Raw genomic sequence first — 14,561 nt, forward strand, 5'->3', positions numbered from 1 at the left:
CTTCGCATTCAAGGGAGCGGCTGCCTGAGGCCCTGGAGGCCAGGCAAGGGATCACCTGACTGCTGCCTTGTTTACAATTCCCCGATTAGGCAGGGCATGCTGGGTCCATCACGCGCAAGACACGACGGGTTGTTGTTTCTCTTACTTCGCGGTGAATCATAATAACGGTCTACCTGTTACCTGTCAGTTGTTGTGGTGGCTCGAGCTCCTCGTTGCCTAGCACCAACGGCTCTTATTTACCGACACCGCACCCATCCACTTGCGTTTCATAGATCCATGCAACATTATTCAGTCTCAACTATGGAAACGCGCAGCAGTCGAAAGAGGCGTACCAGCTCCGGTTCAAACGCTGGGCAGTGTGCTACAGTCGACGAAAATCGTCCCGATAATGGCTCTGCTATGCCCTGCGAGACTCCACGTCCGCGTAAGAGGGTACGCTTCTCAGATCCAGGCCCTACGACGCAGGATCTTTCAGATTACTCGACTGGCCTTACTCCAGTATTGTGTCGAACTTCTTTTGAGGAGAAGGAGTACGGTTCTCAACGCACCCCGAATCGCCCGTCACGTCGCCGGCCCACTCCTCTTCCACGGTCTCGCCGATCCACTGACAGTCCGATACCACGAGGTTCTACATCACCCGAGAGGGTTCTGCATTTCACGCCACTACGGCAGCTATTGGACACGCGGACTCAACGCAGGATCAGACGTACAGGCCTCAGTAACGAGATTACCAACATCGAACGCGAAAAGCGAGCAGTAGCTCAGTACGAAAGATCTCTCGAGACGCTGCTGCGCGAAAGGGACACTTTGAAACAAGAACTCGAGGTGGCGAAAAGAGAAAACACTTCCCCGTCAAGTCAATCACCAAGCCACGATGGAGAATGGATGGCACCGCAGGATCGGATTGAACATCTAGAGTTTGCCAACGATCGACTGAGGGCACACCTATCATCATCTGCTCAAAGTAACCACCAGGCCATAGCATCCGACAGCGACACAGATACGGTGGACACGATTTTGATAAATGATAGCGGTTTTGATGGAGACACTAACTTATTCATGTCGGATTCTCCCGATCTTCGTGCAGCTGGTACGGGCCACCCTATTATAGACAGCTTTTCACTCAGCCAAGAGCGATCAGATACCGATGCTTCTGCGCAGACATCATGCAACATGAACTCTGACTTCCTCGCTCTCTCTCGGGATCTGAAAGCAGCGGAGAACGAGAAGAAAAAACTATTCGAAGCGTGTCGCTCGCGTATTCACTTGCTAGACGATACACCCCTTGGACACCATCTTCGTGAACGTTCCCCTCCACCCGACTTCCTCGACGACATTATCCCAAGTCTCATGCAAATGCTTACCCGTGCTTCAGACGCCACGCAAACTTTGAGTGATATCCAGGCTGAACTCTCTAGTCTCGGCTTCAACGGTGCAAGTGCATATGAGAGCGTGGAAGAATTGCACAACCAATTTCGCACTGCACGTCTCGAGCTGGAACGGACAGTCCCTGGAGAGACGGCCGATGCTGGCCTGAATGATGGAATGTCCACGCTGAGTGCACTTGTGAAACGAGTCAAGGGGCTCGTCACGGACCTTGGTGAGGAACGGACGCGCCACCAGGGCTCGGCTGATCGCGAAAGGGCTCTGCGAGGACAGTTTGATACCCTTCTAGTCCGCTATGAGTCCGCGTCAAAGAAGATCCAGGACATGGAAGAGTCGATCGTGTCTTCTGCAGGGGATATGCTCCATACGAGAATGAGAATGCAGGATCTCGAACGTGAAGCTCAGGAGCAGGTCATCGGTATCGATAGATTAAACACCGCGCTGAGCAAATATCACGGCGAAGTCAAAGGCCTTGAAGAACTCGTGACCAAGTTAGAAGAGGAGAAAGTCCAGCGCACCGAGAGCCATGCCCAACAACTATCTGAAATAGCCCATAAGCTGGCCGGTGAAGAACAAGCGCGTCGCACGGCCAATTCAACCATTGCAGATATGGAAAGGTTGATTCGCGAGCTAGAACAGGTTATTGAACAAAATAGGATACAGGTCCGCGGCCTCACTGCCAAAATGGAAACAATTGAGCGCGAGCGCTCCGAGGTGGTCGAAAGCCAAAGGAGCAATGCTGAGAAACATGAACATGAAATTGGTCTGTTGAATGTCCGGGTTGCTGAACTCAACACGGCATTGGAGTCTGCCAAAGCGGAAGCAGAGAAGCTCGGTCGCAGCAATTCTGGCCTCGAAGAACAACTACGACTGGAGGTTGAAACAAGAGACGGCTTTCTGGATAAATGGGTTGCGGAGCAGACACGAGCATACACAACAATGAAGGCTGCAGTCAGCGCTGAACGTCGCAAAGCAAAGGTTCGAGCTGCGAACTGGGAGTTGAAGTCAGATGAACTGCAGGCAGATGGCATGGGGGGTGGCAGCGAGCCCATCACCCCAGTCAGCATGACACGATTTGTTGATGTGGAGGTTGGACGGGGGAAGCATCGAAGGCGGCTCGACAGTGGAATTGGTATTCTCACTGAGGACGAGCTAGAAGACGAGGTGGACGTTGTTCCCTCGGACCCAGCCGATCTTTAACCTTTACTTTCGTTGATCTATTGTATTTACTTTCGTTATCTAGACTTCGTCTTCTGGCACAAGTTAGTCCACCGTTAGGGCCATCTGTAAGTCTGGAGAGATGTATGATATGTTTTATTAAACCTCATAGAATTTGATAAAACAGCTCTTCTCAAGAAATGCATCCACGTTGTAGTCGGTGATCAACATTCCAGGACCGCATGGCTTATCTTATCGTATCTATGACGTCGCCTCGACGAAGCTTAAGATGTAGACAACTATTCGGCTTCCAAGGTTAATCTCTTCAATGTCCGTTTAGACTTCCAGATTATATTTTTATTAGACCGCCCATTGAGATACTTCATCATGCCAGGATCAGATAAGGTATCCAGATACCGTCTCAAAGTCACCGCAGGCCCCGACTACGACCCCGCAACCCACCAAGACGTCCCAGTAAACGAAGACCAAACACTATACATCTCAAACTCGCATGCTTCCACAAATCTCGCCGTCCGAGTCCAGAACTACACAGGTAGCTTTACTCCCAGCCATATCTAACATAATCTCAAGAGAACACATCTAACACAACCCGCTAGGCTTCCCAGACGGCGCGCCCAGAACCAACCCCTACTTCACACACCCCTTACACCATAAAGACCAGTATTCGATCTCATTCGCAATCTCCTTCGCCAAACCAATAAATGGCGACGATCTTCTATTTGGCAACGACTTCGACAATCCCATCCGTGATAGACTCCCGCCGGGGTTCGGGGCCGCTCTCCGTCTTGTCCAGTGGACGATCGATCCCTCGCTTGACGGCGATGCACATGCCGATAAGCCGTATTTGTATAGTCCTGCGCTGGCGACGTGGAATGCTCTCCGGGTCGGGAGACAAATAGGCGGGGTAGAAGGTGTTGGTAAATTGCCGGATGTGCATGGGATGGTTGTTGAAGAGGGTGAAGATGAGGGGGTTAGTGTTCGTGAAGAATTGGGTGTACCTGGCGAAGTTGGGGCCAGGCGATCGCATTTCCACAATGAGGAGAAGAGAAAAGAGTGGGAATTTGAGGTGGGCAGGGTTTATTTTGCAGATTTTGGGAATCAGTACTTGGACTTTAATGGTCAGATGCCTCCTCTACCTTTTCCTTTTTCCCCCTGACTGTTTATTCTTACTGTTGTTTTGATATCTGCCCGAGTAAGATAGGTGCTGATGAGACGCCTATATAGACTTTACCCTTCGTCTTCCCGGGTTCAATATCAATGCGTTGCATTATATTGACGAGAAGACACATTCCCTGCGGTATGTATTAAAAAACAGGACAACAGGGGAGGTTTATCTGGTTGTTCTGTTCACTTTAGTTCACGAGAACGAGGATCAGAATCCTGTATCTGGGCAACCAGGAAAAGTCAAAGGAGGCAGGTTTGACTGGGAGGAAGAACCGTCCGCGGCTGATGTTGAGTAGAATTAGAACGTGTAGATATACTATTTCTAGCTGATAGAACCCGAATATACGTCTATTTTCTTGGACCAGAGCTGAGCCTGGAGCATAGTATGCTGTTATGGACAGGCTGTGAAGCGAACAAGGCGAAGCCCGAAGACTCTGGCCTAATCATAAAGAATTATTCTTCTCAAAGAAAGCTATGAATTTAACAGAGCTATGATACCTGATTGGCTCGAGTGTTCACTAGAAGGAAGGCTGGGTCAGTATAACCGTCTGACTCACTCTAGGGCTACGAGTGAACCTGGCTTTATCCAGTACTATAAAATCTACGGCTGTCCAGTCGCAGTTGATCAATCATACTTCTTTCTCCTACGCCTCTTTCTAGGAGGTTACCTGCACAATGTCTCCCAAAAACGTCTCCTCTTCTCTCGGCGATACAGCCTGGGACCTTGTGGACCTTGTGTCCGAAGAAGCAGCCGGTAACAAGCCCTGCGACAAGACATGCAATGAAAAGCCATCGGACAACAAGGACTGCGATGCTGAAGATAAAAATGAGAAACATGATGAAAACAACAACTGCAACAGCAGACACTACCGCCAGCAGAAACAGACAAAGCTAATCTTACTGCGCGTGTTCATGTTCACGTTCACCCTAAGCGAAAGCCTCCAGCCGGTTGCGCTCCTGCAGCTCCTGCAAAGTACTATCTGTACAGAACAATACGACCAAGTTGAGATAATGCTTTCCAACTGGGACGTGTGTAGAACACAACACACTCGACAAGAACTCGCATTCATCAACGGCATTCTGGCCCTACTCCCCATCCTCCCGGAAATAGCGTGCAGATTTCCATACTACAAGCTATCGGAGCGTAAGCACATCGGTCGAAGGGGCATGCTTTTTTGCAACAGCATCGGCGAAACTTTCAGGCTAGTTTGGATTGTGGTGGTTTGCTACAGTCGCCTCATGTCTGTCCGCTGGGTCTGGTTCTCTGGTGTTTTTCTGTTGCTTGGTGGTGGAAGCGGCGTCACCCGGGACCTCATTGAGACTATACGGGGCGATCTTGGAGTCGGTGAAGACGAACATGAGAAGTCATTCCTGGCCATTGCTCAGACAATGACTAATATTGCTGGGCCGGCCATCAGTTTGGCCGTGTTGCACAGTCAGTACTATGGCATCACATCCCTACTTGTTCTTACTATAAATCTGCTTCTAGCACCACTTCTGCGGGCAGCAATTATTCCAGAGACTTTAGGCCTCCGAAGCGATCAGGAAGAGAATGGAATACAGGGCGATCAGACTGTAGATGGGAATTCACCAAGCCAGGATAACCAGTCTATTCAAGCAGGAATCCAGAACATCTTATGCCAAATCAAGACACTGCCACCCCAAATAACTGCCAAGCTGAACATCTCTTTACTACTCACCACGGCACGGGGACTGTTTGAGGAAACCGCTCTCCAATGCTGCAACTTTATATACGCGTCGTCGTCATACAGCACTGGGAGTGGTATATTGGCCTTTTACGAGGCAATGTGCGGCCTCTTCCTCCTCGTTATCAATCCGCTGATGAGTGCCTTGTTCACGATGGCAGCTCCCTATCATGGGAACTCGCTCACCATGAACGACATTAGGACAATCTCATGCATCTTCCTGACAGAGTTAGGGGTAGTAACTCTCAGAGGTTTGGCAGATTATCCCCTCGCAACACTTCCGCAAGATTGCCTCGTCTTAGGCCTAGGCATATTCGCTATGGCCGGCGGTCGCTACGTGCCAAAGATTACTGCCATTAGAGAGTCAGGAGACCTTACGCCTGGTCAGCTTAGTGCGGCAAGGTGGCTTTCGAATATCGGGCACCGGATTTTCATTTGTTGTACAGCGGCCATGGTGAACTATATCATCAGCTTGGGAATGGGGGCGAGCGGGATAAGTGTATCAGTTGGGCTCTATAGTTTAACTTTCGTATTGACTACTGTGATGGTTGCAAGGTCGGTATATCTCGGTGAGAGTTTGAGGGGGTAGAACGGAGAATGGTGGATGCGAGGTTGAAGAGATATGTTATAGGTAGCTGCATAAGTACTAAAATGATGTTCACATCCAGCTAAATTAGCCCTAGCGGGCATTGTTCGATTATTCAAAACTCATTAAGCCATGTAATCCTTTCTCTAGGGGTATTGCTGGCACCTTCCGATTCTGATAACAGTCCAGCGCACCTTCCATGCACGCAATATTTGATTTCCTCCGCAAGGCAGGTGCGACGGGGGTCGGCCCGACGCCCATCGCGCCTTCCCATCGCAGTAACTGAATAGTCCATAGATGTCAGGTGCTACTTTCGTCAGGGAGCTCGTGAGGGAGGTGCGATGTTGTGGACAGTTTTGGATTTGCGCTCCAACCAGGTAGTAGTTGAATCGAAACTTCATAAAAACCCAGAGCGCTGTAAACCTCAACTTTTATTCGTTTACATAAGTACTAGAACTGTCTAACTCAATATATACGCGCACTTTACAGTCTCTTGAGCACATCTTCCAGAACCTCGGTGGTGGAGGCCTTTCCGCCCATGTCGGGGGACAGATACTTGCCCTCATCCAGGTTGCCATCGACAGCGGCGTAGATCTTAGCTGCGGCATTCTCCTCGCCCAAGAACTCGAGCATGAGGGCAACACTGCGCAGAGTAGCAATGGGGTTGGCAATGTTCTTGCCCTCGATGTCGGGGGCACTACCGTGGCAAGGTTCTCCGATGGCAAAGCCGTCACCAACGTTGGCGCTGGGCACGAGACCCAAGCTGCCGACGAGAGCGGCGGCACCGTCGGACAGAATGTCTCCGTAGAGGTTAGGGGCAACAATCACATCGTAGTACTCGGGCTGGCGGAAGAGCTTGTAGACCATGGAGTCGACGATCTGCTCCTCGATCTCGACGGAGGAGAACTGCTGAGCGGCGAGGGCGGCGCGGGCGGTCTCGCGGAAGAGACCATCGGTCTGCGAGAGGACGTTGGACTTGTGGGTGATGGTGACCATGGGCTTGGTGCGGAGGCCGGAGGCAGGGGTGGCATCGCGGATCTTCTGGCGGCGAAGAGCAATTTCACCAGCAATAGTAGCGATGCGGGACGAGGCGCGCTCGGAGATCTGCTTGATGGCCCGGGCGACCTTGCCGTTGGGGGTCTGTTCAGTGCTCTCTTCCTTCACGTAGAGGTCCTCGGTGTTCTCTCGGACAATGACGAGGTCAATGGGGTTCCCGGTGCTGCTGCCGAGGGTGGTCTTAACGGGGCGGACATTGGCGAAGAGGTCGAGCTTCTTGCGGAGAGCGACGATGGGGGAAGAGTAACCGGCGACCTTGGTGGACGGGGAGCTATTCAAACTGCATTAGGTAATGCTCTCCTGTTGCAGCTAGATGAAATACAACGAACCTGACAGCTCCGAAGAGAGCACCATCACATTCCTTCTTCAAGACCTCAACGGTCTTGTCGGGCAGAGCAGTACCGTTCTTCTTGAAGCAGTCGTAACCCGCCTCGAGGTCAACGAAGTTGAACTTCAGGTTCAGAGAAGAAGGTAGGGATTCCAGGATCCGTTTACCGGCCTAAAAGTACGAGCACGATTAACACTTCTTCGTCTTTGTCGTCTGCGACATGCGACTCACCGGGATGACCTCCCGTCCGATACCGTCACCGGGGATGAGACCTGCACAGGGTTGTCAGTAAATGCTGTATAACATATGAAAAGACCAATTGACCTATGCGAAGAGTCCGAGCAGCAGCCATTGCGAATATCTGGAGGTTTCCTGCAGTCCAGAAAAACGTCCGTGATCGGAGGGAATTGTTTTGTATGGCGGTCGGGATAATATTGATCCGTGGTATCGCCGAGGAACCGGCACTTCATCTATCAGGATTGCGTCGTCTCCATCCGATGTTGAGGTCCAGGATGTTGTTTCTCTTTCCAAGTCTTTGAAACTAAATCTATCTCGAACGAAGGCGTTATACCGACTTGTATGGTCGTCTCGCACCTCCACAGTACACTCATCACCAGCTCAAATTAGACCTTAACCAAAGATATATATCCATTCGTTCACAACGGAATGCGGTCCTTTTCTATACATAATACTAATGAAAAATAATATACAATCTGCAATTGGATCTTCTCGCATTTGTTGTTTCGAAAGCCCAACCTCCAAACCTCTAAACCTCCAAACCTCCCAGATTCTCTAATACCACAAGCTGGGCAAGCGACTTAGCATTACGGACGCTCTTTAGACCACAGTCAATCAAAACAATGCACCTTTCGCACTGTCCTCTACACCAGCGTGTGGAGAGAGCGCTTCGTAATATGATAGCCAGTCATGGATGAAACCGGGTACATCCGTCGCTATGCAACAAGAGGACATTCTCAGCAGCTTAGCACTGTATAAAATTAATTCACCTGATGACAACCGAGAACAGCTGGTAGCCTCTATCATTTCATGTTCCCGAGTTTTCCATGGCGTATTGGACGAGTTGTCAGGGTGCATATGGGGGCTGTCTCTCGACCCCTCAAGGAGCCAGCAAGGGTTGACAGAAGGAATAGGAAATGTGATCGAATAGTCTGGTTTGGGTGACTTGATCGATTTTGAACATGTCGCTTCACTGGCATTCCCCAGTCCGCTGGAATCTGCCTCTCCTGGCTTCGACATCACTTAAGGAGCTCTGAAAAAGCAGATTTGTAGCATTCCAATCGAGTGCCTGCCTCCTTGCCTGAGATGTAAACTTTCCTGCACCCCTCCGCGGATCCATGCATGATAATGCGCGCAGATGTTCGCATAGACATCCGGCGACGATAGACAGATTTTACCCACTATCTAACTAACTATCGAAGTCTGCGACAATACCATAATAGCCGTTCCTTGCAGAGTTTCAACGGATGCCGATTTGCGGGTATGAGCCCTGCAGTGGCTGTACAGAGTAGTCTCGGTTTGCCCAGTGGTGCGGTTCAAGGAGGCCGATCAACAGTCAAGTCCAACACCGATCGGACGGTTGAGCCCGCACTGGCCCAGTGTCGAGTCTACTGTCTACTAGTGTGGTCGTGTCTTCTCTGAGCACGCAGGGGCATGGATTGCAATTGGCTTCCGAGCACACCGAATTGTCGGAAGAGGCTCGGTCCTTCCCTAGCCTGCAACGAAAACATGAACGCGGTTGTTGGATGGTCCGTCAACTGTTTGCAAGATGGACATGACTTGAGGTGTCCACCCAGGCGAAGTCAAAGCGAATTACCCAATCTCAGGGGCGAAAAGGGAGTGTTATAGAGCCCCTGTGGAAGTGGCGGCGTCTTGGGAAAAAGCAAGTTAACAAGTGGTCATAAGGCAGGCGAGCAGCAATATTGTGGCGACGCTATGGCCCATGAAGCCACGAAACGGGGTAAATGGGCCGAGATTATTGGTTTGCATGCAGGAGGTCCAGTGAAACCGAGCGAGCGTAACAGAAGGCCGGAAGCTCCAGAGATGAAGCCGCGGATCCGCCCCCTGAATTGCTGCCTCAGGCGTGATCCCCACTGCTGCTGCGTCTGTCAGCGCCTCTCTCCTTTCTTCCTCCATCGAAATGATTGACTACTCTGTTCATTCCATGCTTCTTCTAGAGCCTTTCTCTATCATGTCTGTTGGGCCTGGACTTTTCTCTCTGGCTGCCCATATCTGCTATTGACTTGCTCCGCCTCTCCCCGGCTTTGTTTGTTTACTATCGCCACACTGTTTATATCTCCTTCCTCCCCCGCTCTGCGTGTTCCGTCAGACCAACGTGTCCTAGCTTTCGCGACTCTGCGCGATACAGCTCACATTACTTCTCACAACCGCGGATTAGATCACATCCTGCGGCCACCGCTACAATCGTTTGCGTAATCTCACTTCGGCCGCCCTAGGCCTGCTCAACACCTTCCGGTCCGCGAATCAGCTTCTGCGTCACCATGACCGACAAAGGTGCCCACCCCGGCGTGAAGAGTCTCCTCGCGAGGTTCGAAAATAGCCAGCCAAGTGCCGCGTCTCCTCCTCCTCGCGACAGATCTCCCGCTGGCTCGGATAGTCTATCGAAGGTACGCGCAAGCTTTGTCGCTGTTGATGGAGGGTCTCAAGGGGGTCCCGCTCTGGGTTTACGCCGTATAAGCCCGCAGAGCGACAGCCTTCCTTCGCCATCGAGGGCCAAAAGCTTTGGGTCGGAAGATCTTGATGGTAGCGTCAAGAGCAACGGATCTTCGGCTCAACCAACCAATGGGTTTGGTAGCCCCCAGCAAGGGAATGCAACCGAGAAGCAAGACCCTATCCCCGCTACCGTCGAGACTAAAGGAAAAGAGAAGGCCGAGGAAATAACATCTGAAAACAAGGAAAACCAGCCGGCACCCAAACCCCCAACGGTTGTACCTGAGGCATCAGCAGCGAAACCCGCGAAGACCGTTTCGAAGAAGCCGTCAAACCTGAATGCCGGAAAGATAGCCTCGACCAACAAGCCTGCCTCTCAAGCGCCAGTTTCGAAGACCTCAGCCACATCACGCACGGCAACGTCGGCTACCAAACCTGACGCCGAAAAGACCACTAGGGCAACCCGCAGCTCTAGGCCATCTACAACTACTGTTGGTGGAAAGAGCGACGCGGCGAAGGCACCTGTTCATAAATCAAGCCGGACATCGCTTGCCACAGCAAATAAGACGTCTACAAGGCCCACCCGTGCTTCGCCTCCTGCTCGTGAGGCCACCAAGCCGGCAGCTCGGAGTAGCAATGTTCGATCGTCATCGGCAGCTAGACCAGCTCGCGTTACAAACTCCACCACAGCTTCTCAAACGTCAGCAGCGAAGTCTGGTGCTACTTCTACTCTATCACGCAAGCCGTCCAGCTTGAAGACCACAACGCGCCAACGTGCAATCACCCCTACCGCATCCAGTGTCCGTAAGCAAGCAGCATCCCGTTCGCCCCCTGGACAGTCACCGAATGATCGCCCAAATTCCCGTTCAAGTACGGCCTCTAGGCCAGTCGACGAGAGTTTTCTGGCAAGGATGATGCGCCCTACAGCCAGCTCCGCAAGCAAGACGCACGAGAAAGTGGAAATCAAGAGTCCTCCTCGACCCAATGTCACCCGCTCCCCAGGGAAGGTATCATCAAAGTCGGATACTCGTTCACCCCCGGCGATGAAGCAGAAAGCTGTACCCAAGAAGCCATCCGAGCCAGAACAGCCCCCTGCCAGCGAATCAGCTGAGACTCAACCGAAAGAACAAAAGGCTGAGCCCATGCAAGAGGCCGCGGAACAAGCTACCATAGAAATTCCCGCCCAGACTTCGAGCAAGTCTCCGGAGCCTGTTGAAGCCAAGCCACACGAGGAGGCACCCGCTGATGCACCAGTGAATTCTTCTGCTGAGCCTGCTGAGCCTGCTGAGCCTGCTGTTGAGCCTCCTACTAATTTTGCTGCCGAGCCTTCTGGCAGCAAAGCCAACGAGCAACTGGAGGCGACTCCTGCTGCACAGCCAGAGCAGATACCCGAAGAGGCAGTCACTGAACCCACCGAACCCACCGAGGCCACTGAACCTGAAATCTCTCAGAAGGTCGACGAGAAGCCTGAGCCCACAACAGTTCCTGCATACCCAACAACGGAGATCCCTGAGAAGAAAGTTTTGGCTCCAGCTGCAGAGATTGTGGAAAAGCCGACCGAGCCGGCAGATGTCAATGGTGCTGACGCTCCTCAAACAGCAGAACCAACTGAAACTGAGATATCTGCTGTTTCACAAGACAAGGAGCCCGCTGCCCCCAACGAAGCCCCTCTTGAGCCAGTGGCCAAGTCTGCCGAAGTTGATATTGATCTCAGCAAACTGACGGTAAATGACAAGGATGCCTCGAACTAGATGAATCTCGCCGTCTTTCGGCGACCTTCAAATATCTTGACAATTCTGATTACTATTTCATTTCTTGTGACATACTTTGTTATACCCTTCTCACTTCTACGTTTCCAGAGACGACCCCTTTTGTGCCGGCTTTGTCGATTTTCGGTTTTCTTCTTTTTGGGGACAATTTATGCCACAGCGCAGCTCAATTAACACTTAGTTGCGTATTCATTAACGGTGTTAGAAATCCTTGGGTGATTTAGCGTTTTTCCTGCATCTTGCATCAATCTGTCTAGGAGTATCTTGGCTGTTTCCTCTTCTCACCTTCTACTTACATGTTTGTTGTACCTTCTTGTGATTATACCTTCATCGTTTTGCTACTTTATTTAACTTTTGCTGCTACTCCTGAGAACGGAACCTCGGTGTCACCCAGAGCGTGTGCGCAGGGCTGTTGTTTTGGTCCCAAGGCCTTTTCTGTTAGACTACTCACTGTTCTCGAATTTTATCTTCGGAATAGCATAGATTTACCTCGGTATATGTGAAAATGTAACTAAGATGCGCTATCTATTTGATCGGTTGTACCGCTTCTACCTTAGTTCGAGAGGCGTACCTTGTACCAAGTAGACGCTCACTTTCTTGTAGCTCGATGCTCAAGGCAATAATTTTGTCACCTGGGAATCAAAACAAACGTTTACATTGAGGCATACACTGTATCATATTGCCGAAAATCCTAAGGAAACGGGTCTCAACAAAATGCCTTCCTTACCCATCGAAATCTCTGATGCCTACCTGCCTATTTACACGAATGGGTATAACCTCTCCACACAAACAACTTGACACATTACCAACTGAACAAAACAAACCAAGCCGTTGAAGACGGAACAAATCAAAGCCTCTTTTCCAACTTCTTCAAAAACCGATTTACGCTGCCCTCAACTTTCGATGCCGAGTCCTCTAGTTTCCGTGATCGCTGCGGAGGCTGCTGCACTGCTAGCTTCGCGTGCTCCTGAAGGTGTGAGCCTGCTTCTGCCTCCGTGGGCCGGTACATTTGCCCGTGGATGCTGTATTCGGAGGAGGATGGCTGGTGGAGATGATGCTGAGAGTGGTGGTGTTGGTGGTGATGCTGATGCTGATGTTGAGGGTTGGGCGTCTGGTCGTAGGTGTAGTTTGAGTAGCCACCTACTGCCGGGACTTGACTGCCGTAGAAGCTTGGGGGTTGTTGCTGATTTTGGATTTGATGGACTTGTTGAGGCTGGGCAGCGTAGGTGTGAACGGGCTGGACGGGTTGGGTGATTGGGATCTGTTGCTGGGTGCCTCCTTGGAGGTGAGTTGGTGGATATGAGGGGGTTGTAGCTGGTGGGCTTTGGATAGGTGGTGTTTGTATAGGCGGACTTTGGATAGGCGGTTGCGGTGGGAAGGAGCCTGTGCGGGGAAGCCCTGCGCTTGGGGGTGGAGAGGCGTAGGATCCGGGAACGGAGTATGGGGTTGTCGGGACTTGCGCAAGTTGTGGCTGCGGAGGGGGGGGTATGCCAGCAGCAGTAGTAGCGGGGTAGCCTCCTCCGAGGGTCTGGCCAGGGTTAGTATAGGACACGCCGTTGTCCGCTGCTATGGCGGCGGCGAGACCGGTTCCGTCTGCGGCATCGGGAGGAGGAGGTGTTTTCTGGCGATGCTTGATCGGTTCTGGCGCTGCGGGGGCGGCCGGGTTATAGGGTAGAGGGGCAAGCTGCGCGGAGTCTCTCTTTTGCTCAGCAGGAGGGCTGATTGAGGATGTGTGTTGGGGTGACGCGGCTGGATTGCCCATGGGAGGTGGTGGAGGGATATCAACGAGCGCAGGGCTCACGACCGCCGCTTCTGATTGGGAATTCCGGGTTTGTCCATTCTGATAAGCCGGGTCCGTGATGGCCACATTCTCTAATTGCTGGACGACTGTACTTGTGGCGTTGCCTTCGGAAGAGCCTGGTGGATAAGGATGCCGGTCGGTTTCTACCTGGGCGCGCGACAAGTAGTTTTCAACAGAGTCTAGGAATTGGTCGGCGTCGCCTGCACTCCAGAAATAGATATCTAGAGTATGGAGACGCTGCATAGGATTGTGCGCATCGTTCGTGGGCAATTGCCATTCGTAAGGGTTGGCGCTATTGGGAGGCGGGGGAAAGGACAGTCCTCCTTGCGCTTGTTGTGTCTGTCCATCCACGGTTATTGTACATCGAGATGGAAACGAGGTGGAGTGTTGTATATGGGAATTATCGAGAGCTGTCAACAGATTAGACCTCGGTAAAACTATTAGGACACGCCTGCAGCGAGCCTACCTCCATTAAATGCATCCTGATCGGGGGTACCAGGGTTATTCGCTACTTCAATCCTGGTTTTCTGCTGGGTGTTGTTGCGGTACAGATATAGATAGGAGCTCTTCTCGAAGCGATGAAGAACGGGCTTCGGAGTTGGAGCAGTAAAGTAATAATGGATATCGGCGAAGCTGCATATGTCAGACCATGCGATCCCAGAGTACGCGGGGCAGTCAGGATACTCACAGAGTCAGAACTCGCTCCTCGCCTGGTAGCGGAGGCATAATTAGCGGTTAGTATTCAGTTGTTTGTAGTAGACGAAGGGACGTCGAGCGACTACATGGAAATAGGGAGGGGAAAATGAAAGACCAGGCAGCAAAAATGATTTATAGGCCTTCGACAAAGAAAAACCACTTACCAAGAGACTACTGGCCGTGATATGCAGTCTGCAGAACG

The 14,561-nt window shown here is 51.5% G+C and overlaps 5 protein-coding genes across 5 annotated transcripts; 3 read left to right on the top strand and 2 right to left on the bottom strand.

Moving 5' to 3' along the window:
- Window positions 1–399: 399 nt before the first annotated feature.
- On the top strand, window positions 400–2,586 carry ASPVEDRAFT_55937 (uncharacterized protein; the record flags this gene model as incomplete). The annotated part of the gene is made up of 1 exon (XM_040815137.1): window positions 400–2,586. One exon carries the CDS (start codon window positions 400–402, stop codon window positions 2,584–2,586), a length of 2,187 nt encoding a protein of 728 aa, XP_040672017.1.
- A 261-nt stretch (window positions 2,587–2,847) lies between these two features.
- On the top strand, window positions 2,848–4,093 carry ASPVEDRAFT_45658 (DUF1769 domain-containing protein). The gene is made up of 3 exons (XM_040813350.1): window positions 2,848–3,097; window positions 3,162–3,683; window positions 3,790–4,093. The coding sequence occupies exons 1-3, from the start codon at window positions 2,932–2,934 to the stop codon at window positions 4,023–4,025; spliced, it is 924 nt and encodes a 307-aa protein (XP_040672018.1). The 5' UTR covers window positions 2,848–2,931; the 3' UTR covers window positions 4,026–4,093.
- Window positions 4,094–4,404: 311 nt separating this feature from the next.
- On the top strand, window positions 4,405–6,024 carry ASPVEDRAFT_32568 (uncharacterized protein; the record flags this gene model as incomplete). The annotated part of the gene is made up of 1 exon (XM_040810619.1): window positions 4,405–6,024. The coding sequence occupies one exon, from the start codon at window positions 4,405–4,407 to the stop codon at window positions 6,022–6,024; it is 1,620 nt and encodes a 539-aa protein (XP_040672019.1).
- A 94-nt stretch (window positions 6,025–6,118) lies between these two features.
- Window positions 6,119–7,778, bottom strand: lysB (homoisocitrate dehydrogenase lysB). Its single transcript, XM_040813351.1, has 4 exons — window positions 7,730–7,778; window positions 7,637–7,677; window positions 7,407–7,576; window positions 6,119–7,348 (listed from the first exon to the last, which is right to left on the bottom strand). Exons 1-4 carry the CDS (start codon window positions 7,755–7,757, stop codon window positions 6,505–6,507), a joined length of 1,083 nt encoding a protein of 360 aa, XP_040672020.1. The 5' UTR covers window positions 7,758–7,778; the 3' UTR covers window positions 6,119–6,504.
- A 4,544-nt stretch (window positions 7,779–12,322) lies between these two features.
- On the bottom strand, window positions 12,323–14,491 carry ASPVEDRAFT_154324 (uncharacterized protein). The gene is made up of 3 exons (XM_040808404.1): window positions 14,352–14,491; window positions 14,130–14,296; window positions 12,323–14,073 (listed from the first exon to the last, which is right to left on the bottom strand). The coding sequence occupies exons 1-3, from the start codon at window positions 14,387–14,389 to the stop codon at window positions 12,710–12,712; spliced, it is 1,569 nt and encodes a 522-aa protein (XP_040672021.1). The 5' UTR covers window positions 14,390–14,491; the 3' UTR covers window positions 12,323–12,709.
- Between the last annotated feature and the right edge of the window lie 70 nt (window positions 14,492–14,561).

This window comes from Aspergillus versicolor (genome assembly GCF_001890125.1).
Source record: "Aspergillus versicolor CBS 583.65 unplaced genomic scaffold ASPVEscaffold_10, whole genome shotgun sequence".
Taxonomy (NCBI): Eukaryota; Fungi; Ascomycota; class Eurotiomycetes; order Eurotiales; family Aspergillaceae; genus Aspergillus; species Aspergillus versicolor.